Source organism: Schistocerca piceifrons, chromosome 1 (genome assembly GCF_021461385.2).
Source record: "Schistocerca piceifrons isolate TAMUIC-IGC-003096 chromosome 1, iqSchPice1.1, whole genome shotgun sequence".
Classification (NCBI taxonomy): domain Eukaryota; kingdom Metazoa; phylum Arthropoda; class Insecta; order Orthoptera; family Acrididae; genus Schistocerca; species Schistocerca piceifrons.
In genome coordinates this window covers 836,500,307-836,521,172 of record NC_060138.1, presented here as the reverse complement: position 1 = coordinate 836,521,172, position 20,866 = coordinate 836,500,307, and the positions used below count along the sequence as shown (strand labels likewise).

At 45.1% G+C, this 20,866-nt stretch overlaps 1 protein-coding gene across 6 annotated transcripts in view; it reads left to right on the top strand.

The window, feature by feature from the left end:
• Positions 1–20,866, top strand: part of LOC124714763 (leupaxin) — a 496,191-nt gene that overhangs the window by 314,747 nt on the left and 160,578 nt on the right. For all 6 annotated transcript variants that reach the window (XM_047243050.1, XM_047243049.1, XM_047243051.1 and 3 more), the window contains exon 2: positions 20,109–20,374. In XM_047243050.1, the coding sequence (XP_047099006.1) occupies positions 20,109–20,374 (266 nt within the window). The remainder of the gene's footprint in view (positions 1–20,108; positions 20,375–20,866) is intronic.

Here is a 20,866-nt window from a genome sequence, read left to right as displayed (position 1 = left end):
ACTGAGTCAAAGAGACGTTGGATGTGTTCCTGGGGTACAGCAGCCCAAGCAGCTTCCACACGTTGCCAAAGATCATCTGGTGTGGCAGCTGGGGATGTAATCTGGGTCACTCGTTGAGCAACCATGGACCACATGTTTTCTATCGGCGAAAGATCCGGAGAGCGAGCCAGCCAGGGAAGCAATTCAATCTGGTTATTGACGAAGAACCTTTGGACAATGCGTGCCACGTGTGGTCGCGCATTATCCTGTTGAAATATGGCTGTGGCCGAGCCCTGAAGGTAAGGAAGGACAACTGGCTGCAGCACCTCGGATTTGTAGCGCCGGCTATTTAAAGTACCGGCAATGCGTACTAGAGGCGTGCGAGAGTAATATCCAATACCGCCCCATACCATAATACCCGGTGCAAGACCAGTGTGGCGGTGCATAATGCAGCTGTCCAGCATCCTCTCTCCACGGTGTCTCCACACTCGAATCCGACCATCGTGGTGCTGCAGACAGAAGCGTGCCTCGTCAGTAAAGACAACGTCATTCCATTCTGCCGTCCATATCCGTCTGTCATCACACCATTGGCGACGGAGACGTCTGTGGTTCTGCGTCAATGGTAGACGAAGCAATGGACGTCTTGCGGACAGACCACTCTGCTGTAAACGGCGTCGAATGGTACGCGCAGACACTGGATGATGCGTTACAGACGCAATGTGCTGTGCTATGGTTCAGGATGTCACTGAGCGATCCGTCACTGCCATGCGCACAATTTGCCTATCAGCACGTGCAGTGGTGCACCGAGGTGAATGCGATCGACCACTTCGGTCCGTCGTACCCTCCTGCATCCAACGGTCACATATCCGCATTACAGTTGTTTGGTTTCGTCCAACACGACTAGCGATTTCTCTGTATGATAATCCACAATCTCGGTAAGCCACTATCCTTCCTCTGTCGAACTCGGATACTTGATCAAAAGATGTTCGCTGTTGTCTACGAGGCATAACTGATCGTCTTGTGAAACAACCACAAGGTAAACACACATGCCGAACGTACACTCGTCGAAATCGCCAAGCCTTAAATGGCGCTATTAGGTGGCGCCACAGGCGCGCGTGATGTGCGTCTGCGCTGAAATTCTAACCAGTTGCATATCTCGTCGCTGCAAACTCATGGTGTAAATTTCACTCGATTCGGATGCTTTCTTCAGGGTGTTGCATTTACGGTGGCCAGCAGTGTATATGAAGACAGTAACTGTTCTCGAAAGAACAGATTACTGTTGTTGACCGTGCGGCTTTTCCCTGGAATAAATGATGACTAACTGAAACCCTCAGCTGCCGACAGATGTTGTTGATATACCTCGATGTTCGGGGCACACATTTTCAACTGTCCACGTCGAGGTATATCAACAACACCTGTCGGCAGCTGAGGGTTTCAGTTAGTCATCATTTATTCCAGGGAAAAGCTGCACGGTCAACAACAGTAATCTGTTCTTTCGAGAACAGTTACTGTCTATATATATATATATATATATATATATATATATATATATATATATATATATATATATATATATACACAGGGTGTTACAAAAAGGTACGGCCAGACTTTCAGGAAACATTCCTCACACACAAATAAAGAAAAGATGTTATTGCACATGTGTCCGGAAACACTTAATTTCCATGTTAGAGCTCATTTTAGTTTCGTCGTCCACCCACGCTCAATGGAGCACGTTATCATGATTTCATACGGGATACTCTACCTGTGCTGCTAGAACATGTACCTTTACAAGTACGACACAACATGTGGTTCATGCACGATTGAGCTCCTGCGCATTTAAGTCGAAGTGTTCTTACGCTTCTCAACAACAGATTCGGTGACCGATGGATTGGTAGAGGCGGACCAATTCCATGGCCTCCACGCTCTCCTGACCTCAACCCTCTTGACTTTCATTTATGGGGGCATTTGAAAGCTCTTGTCTACGCAACCCCGGTACCAAATGTAGAGACTCTTCGCGCTCGTATTGTGGACGGCTGTGATACAATGCGTCATTCTCCAGGGCTGCATCAGCGCATCAGGGATTCCATGCGACGGAGGGTGGATGCATGTATCCTCGCTAACGGAGGACATTTTGAACATTTCCTGTAACAAAGTGTTTGAAGTCACGCTGGTACGTTCTGTTGCTGTGTGTTTCCATTGCATGATTAATGTGATTTGAAGAGAAGTAATAAAATGAGCTCTAACATGGAAAGTAAGCGTTTCCGGACACATGTCCACATAACATATTTTCTTTCTTTGTGTGTGAGGAATATTTCCTGAAAATTTGTCCGTGCCTTTTTGTAACACCCTGTATATATAGTTAAACGCTACCCAGCCATTGACCTTCGCCTGTGTGAATGCGCACAGGTTGCCCAAACTCTTACTGGAATCGCCAAAGCGTGCGCGAGTAATGAGTGAATGGGCAACTGTCTATAAGGTATAATACATATGTAGAATTGTGGACAGTTGGGAATGTGAGTCTCGCGGGGAGCGTGCAAGGGATAAGTCCCTGCAGTCGCGCTATTCATCTGTGTCCTCGGTGGCTCAGATGGATAGAGCGTCTGCCATGTAAGCAGGAGATCCCGGGTTCGAGAACCGGTCGGGGCACACATTTTCAACTGTCCACATCGAGGTATATCAACAACACCTGGCCATGTAAGCAGTAGATCCCGGGTTCGAGTCCCGGTCGGGGCACACATTTTCAACTGTCCACATCGAGGTATATCAACAACACCTGTCGGCAGCTGAGGGTTTCAGTTAGTCCTCATTTATTTCAGAAGAGTGTTCCTGGAGCCACTGTGTAGCAATTCTGGACGTGTGGCGTGTCGCATTGTCGTGCTGGAATTCCCTAAGTCCGTCGGAATGCGCAATGGACATGAATGAATGCAGGTGATCGGACAGGATGCTTACGTACGTGTCGCCTGTCAGAATCGCATACAGACGCATCAGGGGTCCCGTAACACTCCAGTTGCACACGCCCCACACTATTGAGAGCATCCACCAGCTTGAACAGTCCCCTGCTGACAGGCAAAGTCCATGGATTCATGAGGTTGTCTCCATACCCGTACATATCCATCCGCTCGATACAATGTGAAACGAGACTCGCCCGACAAAGCAACGTGTTTCCAGTCGTCGACAGTCCAATGTGGATGTTGACGGCCACAGACGAGGCATAAATCATTGAGTGCGCAGTCATCAAGGGTGTAAGAGTGTACCTTCGGCTCCGAAAGCCCATATCGATGACGTTTTTGTTGAATGGTTCGCATGCTGACACTTGGTGATGGCCCAGCATTGAAATCTGCAGAAATTTGTGAAAGAGTTGGACTTGTGTCACGTTGACCGATTTTCTTCAGTCGTCGTTGGTCCCGTTCTTGGTGGATCTTTTTCCGTGTGCAGCGATGTCGGAGATTTGATGTTTTACTGGTTCCTGATATTCACAGTACACTCGTGGTCGTACGGGAAAATCCCCACTTCATCGCTACCTCGGAGACACTGTGTCCCTTCGCTCGTGCGACGTTCAAACTCACTTAAATCTTGAAAACCTTCCACTTAGCAGCAGTAAGCGATCTAACAATTGCGCCAGACACCTTTTGTATTATACAGGCGTAGCCGACCGTAGTGCCGTATTCTGCCTGTTTACATATTTCTGTATTTGAATACGTATGCCTATACCAGTTTCTTTGGCGCTTCAGTGACTGACAGCTTGCGGCGTAGATATAGAAATTCATGAAAAGTTCGTAGCAGTAGTCACGTAACACGCGGTTCTATCTTCTGATTTTAAGTTACACAACTTTAAGTATTATTAAGTTTTTTGAAATTCTAAACACAGTAAGGAAATTTTAAGCCGGTGTTTCGACTGAAATATATGGGACATAGTTATTCTATAGCTAAATCCCTTCTCGTATCATGTAATCTAACTTTCCCTCGACCAATTTACAACAAGAATTATGTGAAACAGCAGTGTTGTTTTTGCTAACATTTCTATACATACATCGAGATTATAAAAGCATAGCGCGAATACTTGCAGGTAAACTTCATGACTATAAATAAAAAAGGAATTGACGACTTAGATTTATTTGCGAAATACACCCTGGAAAGATTCGCACAACACGCATGGTGAAGTTTTCTGTAACATTAGACATACTGAGAAAGGAATTTCAGAACAAGTCAAATCAATTTTAATTGCCGTTTACTGATTTTCTGGTTTTGGTAGCCATACGGAAATGCACTGCCATTGCTACTAAACACAGCAGTTCACTTGCCATAGCAGAATTTCACGACACAGTAGCGTTCGAAATACTGGTTGAAATTGCTTGGTAAATCGCTCGTCTGTGGTGTCCGCAACAGTCATCGTTTTAGTGTCGGGGAATATGTTACTAGTTTCATCAGTATTATTTCCGTATCAGAAGAGAATGGAAATTTTTACTGGAAAGTAGATTCATGTTGTGTCTCATTGTCTTGCGGTGATAACTACAGTTTTCAGGAGAAAACGTACATGTTATCTTCAAATGGTTCTAAGCACTATGGGACTTAACATCAGAGGTCACCAATCTCCTAGACTTAGAACTACTTAAACGTAACTAACCTAAGGACGTCACACACATCCATGGCCCAGGCAGGATTCGAACCTGTGACCGTAGCAGCAGCGCGGTTCCGGACTGAAGCGCCTAGAACTGCTCGGTCGCAACGGCCGGCACATGTTATCTGTCCCGGGTTCCCGGGTTCGATTCCCGGCGGGGTCAGGGATTTTCTCTGCCTCGTGATGGCTGGGTGTTGTGTGCTGTCCTTAGGTTAGTTAGGTTTAAGTAGTTCTAAGCTCTAGGGGACTTATGACCACAGCAGTTGAGTCCCATAGTGCTCAGAGCCATTTGAACCATGTTATCTGTAAGACTCTTACGATGTAACGGTGATATGAAGGAAAGCAGTAAGATAGTCATCTCACGCATTTACCTTCAGCGTTACTCGTTTCAAGCTGAAAAGTACAGCTTTTCTCTTAATCGTGAACTACTGAATTGATACCGATTCGAAGGATTTGTATTTAGAAATGCGACATCTCATATTTCAGGCTTGTATTCTACAATACCTGCAAAACCTTTTTGGAAGCTGAACGATGGTTTTCTTTCAGGAGCTTGTGATTCTTACATTTTGTGTTATGTGTGTGACAACTGGTAACAAGTAGACAACGAGAGATAACGAGTATTCGCTGGAGAGTACGCAGCGCGTTGTAGTTCTGAAAGAAAGGCATTTTCTTTATCATTATGTAGCTGCAGGTTTTCATCCACACCAGTTTTGTTTTAATTATTCACAATCTGTTCTCATTCAGGCTATTAAAGATGTCCAACATGTCGCCTAACAATCATGTTACCTTCATAAGGTGCCGTGGAAACTGTCAAAAGCTTATTGTAGGAAGTTACCTTGTCAAACCTTTTTTCTATCTGCAACCGGATAAGATTATGAAAATTTGATATCTCTGCACAGTCTTGTAGTCCACCCTTTTAATGTGTAAAATGGAGGCAGAGAGTGGGTTTATTTGTGTTGTTATTCAATTGATGTCCTATCCGTTGAATTTGTTTTCGCCCTTTCGGTTTGAATTTATGTAACGTTTTTGGTAATCATTTAAAATACCTACTATAGCCGAATTGCTGACGAAATATCGTAAGTTTTGCATGAAGCAAAGATCTGGAAGTAAATTGAGGTAACAGTATAAAATTATTAGTGTGGTATACATAGCGTTAATGAAGTGAAGTACGCACTGTTATTTCTTGAGATCCGTTGTGTACCCAGGACACTGCAGGAGAATCGCTATTCCTCCAGTTCCATGATATTCAACAGAGATTATGGACTCTCTGTTTCGTGAGCCATCCTGGTCTTCACCCATTAGTGAACAGAGTCGCCAGTGTTTAAACAAAGACGATATGATCGTTACTATTGTTTGTTGATGCCCAGTAGTCCATATGGCAATCCTACTGTAGCCTGCTGTCAGTAGTTTATCTTTGCATCTTTTGGTCATGTATTCTAAAATTACAGGTATTTTGTTAGTACCAGCGTAACATCGTGAGCAGCCTACGCGACTTCTGCGTATTTGCGGTTGGAACATCCAGTTTTCTGAAGGTGCCCGTGCGGTTGTCGTCCTTAGCCGCAGTTTCAAATTTAACGTGTATGGAGTTCCCGTATCGCCTGCTTTCGTTCAGTAAAACCTCTAACCGCAGGCTCTCAGGTATCGCGTCAGAAGTCTTTCTCTGGCATCGAAACGGGACTTACTGAGAGGGTCACGTGGATTTGAAATTTTAAATGAGTTTTTAAACGACGAACATAGCCGTGCTTCAGGCAGCATTGAACATACAAGTCTGCGATTATATTAATTAGTGAAGACGCACACGGGGAGGATTGTTGTTGCCTAGTTTAAAGCTGCAGATACCGTATAACAGAGTCGACGTAGAAAAAGCGTTAGACAGTGTAAAATGGTGCAAGATGGTCGTAAGTCTCGAGATGGTGCGTGGAAAATGTAGAGAAGAAAGGATAATACCCAATATGTATTAGATCTTATAGTTAAATATTTCCTTGACAGTCCTGGCAGTAATGATAATATGTAAGGGAAAAATGAATTGAAGTTTGTGTTGGGGAGGGCATTCACCTTAGATAGTTCGTGTAGCAGTGCTGAAAATCGTACTGCGGTGGTGTAATGGTTAGCATTTCTGCCTAGCAAGGAGACTCGGGTTCGAGTCCCGGCCGCAGAACAAATTTTAATTCATTTCATCTGCTTGGATCGTTATCGTAGATAATATAAAGAAACTTAAATGTCTCAGGGAAACATTTAATTATAAGATCTATAAGATCACCAATGGTACAAGGACGTCCCATTACGTCCAATGCTGAGGTGCTTGCCAATATCGGAGACCCCTGGCAGTAGTGACATCTGTAAGGGAAACACGAATTGAAGTTTGTGTTGGGGAAGGCACTCATCTTAGGTAGTTCGTGCAGCAATGTTGACCATCGTACTGCAGTGGTGTAATGGTTAGCATTTCTGCCTAGCAAACAAGAAGACACGGGTTCGAGTCCCGACCGCAGCACAAATTGTAATTCATTTCGTCTGCTTCGATCATTATCGTAAATATGTATTAGAGTGGATGATCAATAACGAAGTACTCGGAGTAAAAATAATGTAAGACAGGGATGAAGTATTTTATCCATAATATTCAATCTGTACATCGAAGAAGCAATGAGGGAAATAACAGGTACCTTGAGGAGTGGCTTTAAAATTCAGGGTGAAAGGATACCCATTATAAGCTTCATCCTCAGTTAAAGCTGCGAAGAATTACAGGTCATACTGAATGGAATGAACAGTCCACTAAGTACAGAATATGCGCTGAGAGGAAAGAAAACACCAAAACTGGTCACCACAAAGTAGACTAGGTTAAGGAACAGTACTGTCTTGGAAGCAAAATAACCTATGGCGGACGAAGCGGAGAGGACAAAAAATGCGTATTAGAACAGATGGTCCAAAAGAAGTCTACTAGTATCAAATATTGGCCCTTAATATGAGGAAGAAATTTCTGAGAGCATACTTCTGGAGCACAGAATTCAATGGAAGTGACTCGTGGACCGTCGGCAAATCGGAAAACAAGAGAATCGAAGCGTTTGACACGTGGTGCTATAGGAAGATGTTGAAAATTTTTTGGACTGATAAGAAATGATAAGGTTCTTCGCACAAGTGCCGAGGAGAGGAAAATGAAGAGGTAAATGAAATAAAAAAGAAAAAGGACAAGAGGGAGACACAGAATGATAGGAAACGTGATAAGACATCGGAGAAAAAGAGCGGTAGAGGATAAAAACTGTAGGTGAGAGATTGGTATACTGTGTATCCACAAATAATTAAGGCCGTTGGTTAGAAATGATGAAGATGAAGAGGTTGGCACAAGAGAGGGATTCACGGCAAGCCGTATCAAAAAGAAACACGCATCCGTGCACATGGAGGACAATTGGCGTTGCTTGAAAAGTTACTTTAGAGTATACTGAAATTGCTTGTGATTCGTTTAGAGAAGTAATTTGCAGCGTTTCTCTTGCGGGCTTTCAGATTTCAATATAATGTTGTCCTTGAAATTATGTAACATACGCGGCTAGTTTCCGTATAGCATATTCTTCGCGCAGTTCCACATGCAAAAAGCCTGGGGTAATATGTACGCGTGTAATGGGACATGAGACCACAGTGCTCTGGGACTATCACAAACGCGAGAGCTTTGATACATGCTATTCAGCCTTACAGTTGATGTGATGCAACCTGTTGCACATGCTGAAAACCATTCGTCTCAGCATGGTAGACAAATTCTTATCCTTGACAGCGACTATATACGCCAGATGGAAAATCATTATCGACTTCATTGAACCAGTGCAATAGAATCCGCTAGTAGCTCACTGGCAGGGCTAACAGCCACTGCATTTCGATACTACGAATACTGGAACGTTGTAATATATATTTTGGACTATGGAACCTTTCGTAATAATCTGGGCAACGACCATGAACATCGTTCTCATTTTTTTCTGTTCCATATTCTGCCGTTATGGATTATGTCTTTGTGTGTGTGTGTGTGTGTGTGTGTGTGTGTGTGTGTAAGACTATAGTACTAACACTACGTTCCAGACATTTAATTTCGTTGGTCTGTAAGTCCCGTCGGTCACGTATTTGTGCAAGGCTGAATTTCTTGCATATAACTGTGCACTTTACTTTCCTAGACAGACTCTTAGAAAATGTAGAATATACATTTTTTACACTTCTCTTCGCCCTGTGTGCAGTACACCTACGATTTTCAGTGGTGATCTCTAAACATTGAATATTACGTTGATAACATACACACACTTTTTAACGTAAAAGGACGAAGTTAGTATTTGTATTTGTATTTGTAAATCCACTTCTAAGCAAGAGACAGATATGATAATCAGTGTGTTTCTGTTCGATTGTTGTGTCTACAGAGTTGTTGTGTGAACTTGACCTGTAAATTCAAGGTTTCCTGGCCTCTCTAAAACAATGTGCGTATTTTGCTTCATACGAAGGCAGTGTGTAAATACTGGTATTGAAGTACAAACTAATAATAAAAGATTAATGAATATCCGATAGGAAAACTCCTTTTTAGCACATGACGTTTACGTAAATTGCTAAAGAACAACTGTAAATGTTATGAATGATAAATACGGCTGGTGCTGTGATATTAAATCTGTGTTTTTGTTTGATAAAAGGTACGAAGTGACTGGACAGTCTGAGTAGCGTATTATTATAACCACTTGCTTCGGAACAATACACGAGTAAAGACTAGATCGGAAACAAAATATGCAAGTTCTGGATGTAAGTTAGTGTTAACGTCGAAGTCAGTGTGTCGAAACAGAAGAATCGTCGTGATCTCCCAAGCATACCAACCGCCGTTTAGGAAGAGTACAAAAAACCTAATTCAGAAAACGGAATCTCATTCCATCCGGCCACGAGACCACTGCACTGTGCACAGTATGCAGCTGGTTACTGTCTGCTGCAGTAATGTCCGGTTCTTCACGACAAAATCACGAGGTCGTGAGAGACGGCCGACCTGTAATTGCAGAGGAGTAGGGAAAGGAATCAGCCTTGTCTTTTCCGTAAGAACCGTCCTGACTTTTGCCTTGACCGATCTGGGCAAGTCACTGTGCCGGGCCAGTCCAAACGGCTACTGGATTAGCCTGACGCAGCTGCAACGTTTCCGCTGCTGCCGAAAAAGGAATCACCGCGCGATACTTCACTTTATCAGACGGTGTGCACCATTTCGTTTTGGCTCCTCGTACCGGAAGAGCTGGTCATGTACCTGGAAAAAAAAGATAGGATTTTTTTTTTCGAGTTGGCGAACTTTATGACTACCCCGATTATTCCTGATTTTTTTTTTTTTTTTTGTTCTGGCAGATTGTATGCTTGGTCACTTATAGGAAGTGAAAAACGGGCAGTGTTTTTTGTACATTTCGTGTCATCAAAAAATAACTGTCATAGTTCGCACCTTTTAAGCTGAGTAATTCTAATGCGAGTGCTCCCTTCGTAGATACCTCAGACGTTAGAGTAGGTGGTTGTGATCCCCGTCATTGAGCCGCAGGCGACATTATGATAAGAGGCGCGGCATGCTCTGTGGAATGTGCCCTGCAGCGCTTAAGCGCTCCGAAGCACTGCCCCGCGTAATCCCCTGCGGTACTGGTCCCCCGATTGCCTGCAGTTATACCGCCAGCACTGCTTCCTTCTGTGCTACTGTGATCCTATCGCTAATCTCGCGAACTGTGTCTGCTTTAAGCACCGTCTTCCTGCTCGCCGTCCCTGTGGCTCACCAGTCTGGCGATTCTCCTGTAGGAGGGTAAAAGAACCTTAACCCCACGATCAGCGGCAGAGGACCATCCGATGCCGACCGGCCGCCGCGTCGTCCTCTGTCACATAACGTTACTCAGATGCAGTATGGAGAGTCAGGGTTCAGCACACCGCTCTCTCGGCCGTTGTTGGCTTTGCAGACCCTGAAGCCTCTACTTCTTATTCAAGTAGTCCTCTACTGTCATCATGAGGCTGAGTAGGTTCCTCCTCTGTCATCCGACCGCGGAAAAATACCTGGCAGTACATGGAATAGAACCCGGATACACGGCTTGTCAGTCAGACACGCTGACCACCAAGGCCGGTTCAAGAAAATTTCTCCACACAAGCGACATATTATTTGATGCTTTTACGCATTTTGCTCTTGTCATGTGTATAATAATCTACCTCTGTAACTGAATGGTACCGTTCACACTTTTTACTTGGTGAACTTGGGTTCGATTGCTGGTGACAACACAAATGTAAATTAATAGACCATTTACTGAAGAGGCCTCAAATGAAAATATTTCAGTAAAGGGTACTTTCCTTTGCGAACTCTTTCATGATGTTGCACTGACAAACAAATCAAGTACCGTGGGTGCTTGCGTGCGTGTTTGTGTGTGTGTGTAAAGGGATTTCTTAAGCTTAATAAATTTTAGCAATCATCAGAAGAAGGTTGGTCTCACGTTGCTGATCTTGAGAGGACCAAAAGTTTAACGGGAAATGTAGAGAAAGTTGAAGCTTGACTTTTTACGGATACGCAAAGCACTGACTGCGCTGGAAATCTCTAATTCCAATAAAAAACCAAAGTCCTTTCGTGGGCCGAACATTAAACCTTTGGATCTGTATCTCAGAGCTATCGTTACCAGTCCCACTTATTTTTAAAAATTTAAATATACAGTACTGGGCATTAAAATTGCTGCACCAAGAAGAAATGCAGATGATAAACGGGTATTCATTGGACACATATATTATAGTAAAACTGACATCTGATTACATTTTCATGCAATTTGGGTGCATAGATCCTGAGAAATCAGTACCCAGAACAACCACCTCTGGCCATAATAACGGCCTTGATACGCCTGGGCATTGAGTCAAACAGAGCTTGCATGGCGTGTACGGGTACAGCTGCCCATGCAGCTTCAACACGATACCACAGTTCATCAAGAGTAGTGCCTGGCGTATTGTGACGAGCCAGTTGCTCGGCCCCCATTGACGAGACGTTTTCAATTGGTGAGAGATCTGGAGAATGTCCTGGCCAGGGCAGCAGTCGAACATTTTCTGTATCCACAAAGGCCCGTACAGGACCTGCAACAGGCGGTCATGCATTATCCTGCTGAAATGTAGGGTTTCGCAGGGATCGAATGAAGGGTAGAGCCACGGGTCGTAACACATCTGAAATGTAACGTCCACTATTCAAAGTGCCGTCAATGCGAAAAAGAGGTGACAGAGACGTGTAACCAATGACACCCCATACCATCACGCCGAGTGATACGCCAGTATGGCGATGACGAATATACGCTTCCAATGTGCATTCACCGCGATGTCGCCAAACACGGACCTGGAATCATCCGCAAAAATGACGTTTTGCCATTCGTGCACCCAGGTTCGTCGTTGAGTACACCATCGCAGGGGCTCCTGTCTGTGATGCAGCGTCAAGGGTAACCGCAGCCATGGTCTCCGAGCTGATAGTCCATGTGGCTGCAAACGTCGTCGAACTGTTCGTGCAGATGGTTGTTGTCTTGCAAACGACCCCATCTGTTGACTCAGGGATCGAGACGTGGGTGCACGATCCGTTACAGCCATACGGATAAGATGCCTCTCATCTCGACTGCTAGTGATACGAGGCCGTTGGGATCCAGCACGACGTTCCGTATTACCCTCCTGAACCCACCGATTCCATATTCTGCTAACAGTCATTGGACCTCGACCAACACGAGCAGCAATGTCGCGATACGATAAACCGCAATCGCGATAGGCTACAATCAGACATTTATCAAAGTCGGAAACGTGATGGTACGCATTTCTTCTCCTTACACGAGGCATCACAACAACGTTTCACCAGGCAACGCCGGTCAACTGGTGTTTGTGGATGAGAAATCGGTTGGAAACTTTGCTCATGTCAGCACGTTGTAGGTGTCGCCACCGGCGCCAACCTTGTGTGAATGCTCTGAAAGGCTAATCATTTGCATATCACAGCATCTTCTTGCTGTCGGTTAAATTTCGCGTCTATAGCACGCCAGCTTCATGGTGTAGCAATTTTAATGGCCAGTAGTGTATATCCATAATTTAAAATAAATTAATTATCCTGTTTCGTGGTCCCCGTAACTTGTAACGATGATAATAATAATATAAAATTAAAGTAAAAAGGCACGTGTACAGACAGCGAAATGACATAGAATACAGTGACTTATGTGCACCTCGGAGTCTACGTCCGTCTCGGAGTCTTGGCTGGGATAGAGATGTATTGTGCTTACAGCTGCGGCGTGCGCGATCCTGGAACAGCTTTGCAACAGGTGTAATGGCTGAGGTGCGCGTCCACGCAGTCGTGGCGCGGCAGATGGCGATGACAGATCCTTGCTGCTGCTGCTGCTGCCGCTGCTGCCGCTGCTGCCTGTAGCCAGCTGCCTTTTGCGGCCTCCGTACTCCGTACCCGCGCAACCGCCGCCAGCCACAGGTCAATGTCCGCGCTGTCATTTGGATCGCCGCACATTTGCATTTCCTTTTGGAGTACAAAGCATGAGGTCACCAGAGGCGAAGCTTCAGTGCCGGCTGTTTACCGAAGGACACCTGCCGTTGCGAGAGAGGCTCGTATTTGAGGCAGGACTCAGTGCTCCAAACTAAGACAGCACGCAGGGCACGGCACAAGCGCACTTCCTTCAGCGTAGTTTTCCGGTCACCTGTGTTACTGTGAAACAGCCTGCAATCGAAGCAGGATGTTTGCCTTTCGCGGTCAACGCCCCGCCAGCTGAGCCTCTCGTGCCTCAAGCTTCAACATTCCAGTTTCTCTCTCGTACTCTGGCGAGCTTACAGATACTCTTCTGCCAAACCTAGCTTTCTCTTCGTCGGGTAAGGTGTTACAGAGATGTCACACTTCGCTTTTCTGCTTAGAAGTGGTCTGTTAATTTTAAACATCACGTTTCAGAATCTTCCAGTTTCTGGTACGACTGTGTTTTCACCGTCAGATCAGGTCTACGCAGTACTCTCATCGAGACATGGTTACATTACAGCCTCCTGTATTATAGACACCTGATCGACTCTGTTGGATTTCTTCACATACACCTGTTCCTTGTGGTTTCTTTGCTTCGACAGCATTGTGTAATCGTGCTTCCCAGACGGAGGAAATAGTTTTATTCCACGGTGGTTACTTCAGCATCATGTGTAGTCAGTTATTATTCTATTTTCTGTTCCTGTTCATTACTTTTGTTTTGGTTGCACCCAGTCCTTATTTTGTGTTCAGAAGGGTTCTGACTTCAGTCGAGTACTGTCAACTGCGAATCCTCTTAGTTTCATGTTTATTCCTAACGTTCGCTCAAAGTCGTCCACTTCTTCTTCCATACACATATCAAGCAACAGTTCCGATTTAAAATCAGGAGGAAGGATGACTGTGTCACGTAAGCTAATGACCATATATAATTCTTTTAAAATGAAAAAAAGTTAAATTGGTTCACGACTACTTTTCTCTCTCAGAAAATGCTTCTGTCATGTACTATTGTCCAGTTTTAGCTTCATATACTTCAGTAATCGATAACTAAGGCCATTTACCGATTATCAATTACAATATATCTTCACAGCACAGCAAAGTTAACTAAGACGCAACAAGAAGAGGAGAAAGTAAACAGCGATGCTATAAATAATGTTTTCCTCATTGTGGATGTGAAGAAATGTTATCCTTTAAACAATTTGTTGTGGTTTTCGACCATGTGGCAATCTGAATAATAATAATAATAATAATAATAATACACTTGACTGAATTTCATCAATTATGATGAGAAACCAAGGTACGATAATGTTCTAAAGTGATGTTCTTCGACAAATGTTCATTGCGTGTTTAGGAAGAATCGATTCCGTTTTGACGTGGTACTGTCGTAATACGAGTGGCCCCTATACGATATGCGTAACGGCTTCCCAGCGAAACTCCTGCAGTGTACTTGAAACAACCTTCGCAACATGTGGGCGGACCCAGGTTGTTTCGAGTACGTTGCAGAAATTTCGATGGGATGCTCTCACACATCCTCCATGCAGTTCCGATCTCTCCACATGTGACAACCGTACTTTTACGTATCTCATTCCGTCTGCCGCCACCAGCAGCCGAAATGGCGCTTTAAGCCTGAAGATGGTCCGAGGAAAGGGCCGAAAACCGGTTGGCAACAAATAAAAAATCTGAAAACGTGATCGAGACTTTTTTTATTGATTTTTAAAGTTTTATACCGATTGCTGTGCTTCAGTCAAGAATGATTTCTAAAATTTTAAGGTACTGTTTGTCGCTGAGAATATGGATAATTCTAAATATTTTCCACGGAAATCTGTTGCGGAAGACTGGCATATTTGGAGCAGACAATGTGTCCAGTATTTTTTTTTCCAGATTTCCGCCAACGTAGGCATCAAAGTGTCATACATGTTCCTTTCGGACCCTTCCCAGTTGCACCTAGCACTGCACGGTTGTATTTACCTGCTGCTATGGACACTGATCCCTTTGGCTCGAAGAGCATTGGAATATATAACGCTGATTACAACTTGTTTTAGACAACAGTCGGACACACGTCTGGGCATATAGAAAAGTAGAGGTTCCCTTGTGCATATTGGAACAGCCTGTACTGGTGTGCATCAGCGCTTTCTGCCGTTATTTCATGTGCAGCTATCTCCAGATTACCAGAGTTAATGCGGACCCACGACTGTACAGATAATCGGAAAACACGGGCAATCCAAAATACCCATATTTATACCGGAAACTGCTATTTACTGTATTTACAAAACATGATGCAGTTCACATTTGGAAGTCCACTGCATTATTTACGCGTTAATTCCCGGAAACTTACAACATAATTGCAAGGGCAGAACCACCAAATTTACCTCACGATGAAATAGAAAACAACAGAAAAATATTTCAGGGATGGTCTTCTGGTTGTAAAACTTGAGTGACATGAATAATGGTGTATTCCAAACGAAAATGTTGTTCCTAATTATAACAGAATACTTCTGCCTTTATTTTTTAAATCTCCCAACTTTGCACGGATAAACCGCAATCCGGATAATGAGCACACTATGAGTCCAGAGCTAGGGGTATATGCTTTTCCGGGAGGTTGTTTAATTTTGATAAAACCTCATGGCCATGGAAAGGTGCATTTACATAACTGCAAACATGCATAATATTACGATAGCCGTTTTATATGGGAAGAAATTGTTTAAATTACATGTCTCTGTAGATATGTGATTGCTGTAGGTAAAAACATAACGGGACAATGAAACAAGCAAATAATCCTAATAAACTTAGGTCTGGAAACCAGAGAAACGACTTTGTACGACTAAGCAGATAGAAGCCCTGAGGATCCAGACTGCCGATATTCACTCAAACACATTATAGTTGTTCGACGTGTCCCCAATTCATGTGTACACAGACTTCAGCATGTTTCCTCATCACGGCGTGCACGTTAAAAAATCCCAGGTGTGTTCGAAACGCATTGACAACTTTCCACAGTGCATTCGCGAAGGTCATCCACACTATCAACAGGGCTGGAATGCATCAAATCAAAAATCTGACTGCTTTAAATCGAGGGCCCTGGGAGGCAATGGTGTTTGCGAGCGAAACATTTAAATGTGTGTGAATTCCTAAGGGACCAAACTGCTGAGGTCCTCGGTCCCTTGACTTACACACTACTTAAACTAACCTACACTAAGAACAACGCATACACCGATGCCCAAAGGAGGACTCTTAACCTCCGGCGGAAGGGGCAGCGCATTCGCGACATGGCGTCTTAAACTACGCGGCCACTCCGCGCGGCTTTGCGAGCCACAACCGAAACACTATTTACCAGCACTTACGTATCCAGAATGATGACAAAGTCAAACGAGGGCAGTGTATCACTTTTGAATTTACGCCCCTGTTGCAATGTTTCGTACTAAACGTAGCATTAGACATTAACGGCGTTGTAACATTGGTATGACCGCACTTGTGCATACGTCGTATCGGGAAAACCGACTGTAAACAACAGCAATGGCCGCAGCACTTCGGATAAAGTGCGAAAGTAGTTATCTAACACACCATCTAAAACACCAATTTAAATTATTTGCAGTTCATCATCGAAATGGATATAATGAAATTATTTTCGAATCGTCGCAGATGTGACGCCATTTGGGGATAATAAATTAACTAGATGGGATTTGTTCGGATATTATCTCGGCTTTTTAATTCCCTCATTTTTATTTTTTAAGTTGATTAACGATTAACAAATCATCGGATTTGCAGAAAGACTTTACTACGTGATATATGACATACAGGTTGTTGTGTTTTTTTTTGTTTTTTTCTGTTTTTTTGTTTTTTTCCTTTCTTCGAAATCAGTTGTGATTTCCGACCTGGTGGTTTAGTAGGTTGGGACATCAGAGCGCATCTTAAATTTATTTGCACATTCTACTCTATATCATGCCAAACATTTTTGTATTTCATTATGCCACCATGTATCTTCGTCACGATGATCTTTACCAAACATAATCCTGTTGATGGTTCCGCTGTATTATGTAACCAGTCATTTTCTCTCATTAGCAACTGCTATCGCGTGTTTCACACATTTTCCTTAAACTGCACTACCGGAAGAAATGCAACACCCTCAAGGTGTGTATTAAATGGCACATGGGTCTAATATGTGGATTACATGAGGATTATAGTGTTCGTGACTTATTTGCGATGGTCATCGGCGATCAGAGGGCATTCAAGAGGCCTGTCTGTGCAACCTTTGTTTTTTTCTCTTCAGACAAAAACTCTGCTGAGTTTAGAGCCGAACAGTGCTTCCAACATTCATTTAGGACACAACCATGGCCTACCGCCGAGTACATACTCTGTTGAACAGCTTCAGCCATTTAAACGGGGTCACACTGTGGGCTTGCGGCGAGCCGGAAGGATGCTTCAAGTGATTGCTACATATGTTGGGCGCAGTGTATCGGTGGTGTTTGGCTGCTTTGAACAGGTCTCTGTGGAACATTCCCACGCCTGTAGACCAAGTTCTGGTCGTCCACGTAGTACAAACCCTTCTGTGAGCAGCGATGGCCCGCGGATCATCATCCAGGGACGAAATCCGGGCACATGGTGCGATTGTCGTGTCATCAGGAAGCGTTGGGAGTGTTCTGCTTGTAACACGACTAATAAAACGTGTGAATCTGGCCAGGCTAGCACTGACGCCACAACATCGCCGATCATGGCTACCCTGGTGACGCGATAGAGTCGACTGGAGAGTGGAATGGCGCTCTGTTCTCATCAGTGATGAGAGAAGAGTCTCTCTGTACGGTATTGCCTCACTTACAAGTGTATGGTGTACACTTGGCGAGGTGCCTATTCCAGAGTGCATTCGCCCACGACACACATGTCCCATTACAGCCTTCTTGGTGGTGATGCGGGTTGGGTGCACAAGTTAGAACATTTGCTGTTTCTGTTGGGTAAAGTAACAATTGCCCACTACACTGCTCAGGCTTTATCCCCCTGATGGGCCCATTTCGTCGATTGGAAGGTAAAGGGCTTTTTCCATAGGACAGAGCACGTCCACATATGTCAGGTGCGACGCGACGCGCTCGTGGTAGTGTCAACCACCACCTTGACCAGGAACATGTCCAGATCTCTCCCCAATTGAAGATATATAAGGACACGATGAAGCGGGAATTTACTCGTTGTGGAGGGCCTGCGAAGGCCAGTGCTGAAATGCAACAAAAGGCTCAAGTTGCTTAGGACGATATATCGCAGGGTTCATTCGCATAACTTGATCGTTTGTATGCGAGAAAACACGCCTGAGTTGCCGCCAGAGAGGCGTACACTGCGCAATGGTTCGACTCTCTGGGCACCGTTTACTGTGACGACACGTGTGTGTTCCGTTTGGCGTGAGTTTATGATATACATCTACGATGATGACCTACCTCTCACGTCAGTAGTTAATAAAAGGACATTGGCGTTGAGAGTTTTGCATTTTTGCAGGCGGTGTATAATTTTCAGTGTTCGGTATGGCACATTTTATGATTTGTGGCTGTAGATATAATGTACTGATTTTCTACATTTCCGATTCATATGTACACAGAAACTGGTACACCTGCCTAATGTCGCCCACGAGAGCTCTCAGAAATGCCGCAACACAACGTTGCGCGGACTCGACTTATGTCTGAAGTAGTGCTGGACGGAATTGACGCCCTGAATCCTGCAAGGTTGTCCATAAATCTGTAAAAGTACGAGGGGATAGAGATATCTTCTGAACAGCACGTTACAAGGCATCCCAGACATGCTCAATGGTGTCCATGTCGGAGGAGTTTGGTGGCCAGCGGAAGTGTTTGAAGTCAGAAGATTGTTCCTGGAGCCACTCTGTAGTAATTCCGGACGTGTAGGGTATCGCATGGTCCTGCTGGAGCCGGCCGCGGTGGTCTAGCGGTTGTAGGCGCTCAGTCCGGAACCGTGCGACTGCTACGGTCGCAGGTTCGAATCCTGCCTCTGGCATGGATGTGTGTAACGTCCTTAGGTTAGTTAGGTTTAAGTAGTTCTAAGTTCTAGGGGACTGATGACCACAGATGTTAAGTCCCATAGTGCTCAGAGCTATTTTTTTGTCCTGCTGGAATTGGCCACGTCCGTCAGAACGCACTATGGACATGAATAGATGCAAGTGATCAGACAATGTTTACGTACGTATCACTTGTCAAAGTAGTATCTAAACGTATCAGGGGTTCCCTATCACTCCAACTGCACGCGCCCCACACCCATTACAGAACCCCCAACAGCTTCAACAGCCCCCTGCTGACACGCAGGGTTCATGTATTCATGAGGTTGTCTAGTTCCCCGTACGCGTGCAACCGCTCGATACACTTTGACACGAGAGTCGTCCGACCAGGCAACATGTTCCCACTCATCAACAGTCCAATATCTGTGTTGACGGGCCCAGGCAAGGCGTAAAGGTTTGTGCCGTGCAGTTATCAAGGGTACACGAGTGAACCTTTGGCTCCAAAATTCCATATCGATGATGTTTCCTTGAATGGTTCGCACTCTCTGACACCTGTTAACGGCCCAGCATTGAAAGCTGCTGCAATTTGCGGAAGGGTTGCACTTCTATCACTTTGAACGATTCTCTTTAGCCGTGGTTGGTCTCGTTCTTGCAGGATGTTCGTCCGGCCGCAGCGATGTCGGAGATTTGATGTTTTACCGGCTTCCTGATATTAACAGTATGCTCGTGAAAAGGTCGGACGGAAAATTCCCCACTTCATCGCTGCTTCGAAGATGCTATATCACATCGCTCGTGCGCCAACTATAACACCGCGTTCAGATTTACTTAAATCTTGATAACCTGCCATTGTAGCAGCAGTAACCGATCTAACAACTGCGCGAGGGACTTGTAGTGTTATATAGGTGTTGCCGACCGCAGCGCCGTATTCTGTTTACATAACTCTGCATGTTTCTTTGGCGCTTCAGTGTATGACAGTGTCTGCTTTGGACGCCTGGTAAAATTTAATTGTGTGTGTGTGTGTGTGTGTGTGTAAGGCAGCAGCTGACGAGCCTCTTTGCTTGTTGCAGACGCGCTGCTGGCGGACCTGCAGAACACGACCCTGGGCGGCGCTCCTGCCCCCGGGCCCGGGCCTGCCCTCGGCCACGGCCACGGCCACGGCCACGGCGGCACGTACCCGGGCTCGCACGCCTCGGCCAGCCCCACGCCGCCCCCGCACTCCTCCGGCGGCTACGGCTCGCTCAGCGGCCGCGGCCACCACGTGCGCGAAACGGTCACCACCACCACGACTGAGTACCGGCCCGCCGCCGCGCCGCACCCGGAGCCGCCGCTCTCGGTAAGCACCAGCTCCATTCTATTTCCCGTCTGCTACTCGACAAAGCGAAATGTAGACCCGGCACAGTGAGAATTTGGGCACGTGTCTCCTATGAGAGTCAGCGAAAGAAAATCGCTGGCAACTGGCAGCGCTATTGCCAGCTTTCAACTGCAAAGCACAGTGGCCCGCAGGGGAAATCAGTAGTCATCTATAGAGCTACAACAAAGCTGAGGAGGTGCCATAGAGAGTATGGAAAATCGTGTTAAGTGACTGGTTGACGTAGTCTCGCTAAGATCCGTGCAACTGTCAGGGGTGTTCTTTCGCCGATTCTGCCATACACTATCTCAGCAGAAGTTCCAGATACATACTAGTGGACACTAATGTGCAGTGTGTGCATCCTTCGCCTTTACGACATATCAACTCTCCTCGGAACACCATCAGTGATGTGTCTGAGTGTATGTGGAGGAATGGCAACCCGTTTTTCCTCAACAGCTGAAACCAGAGAAGGTAGTG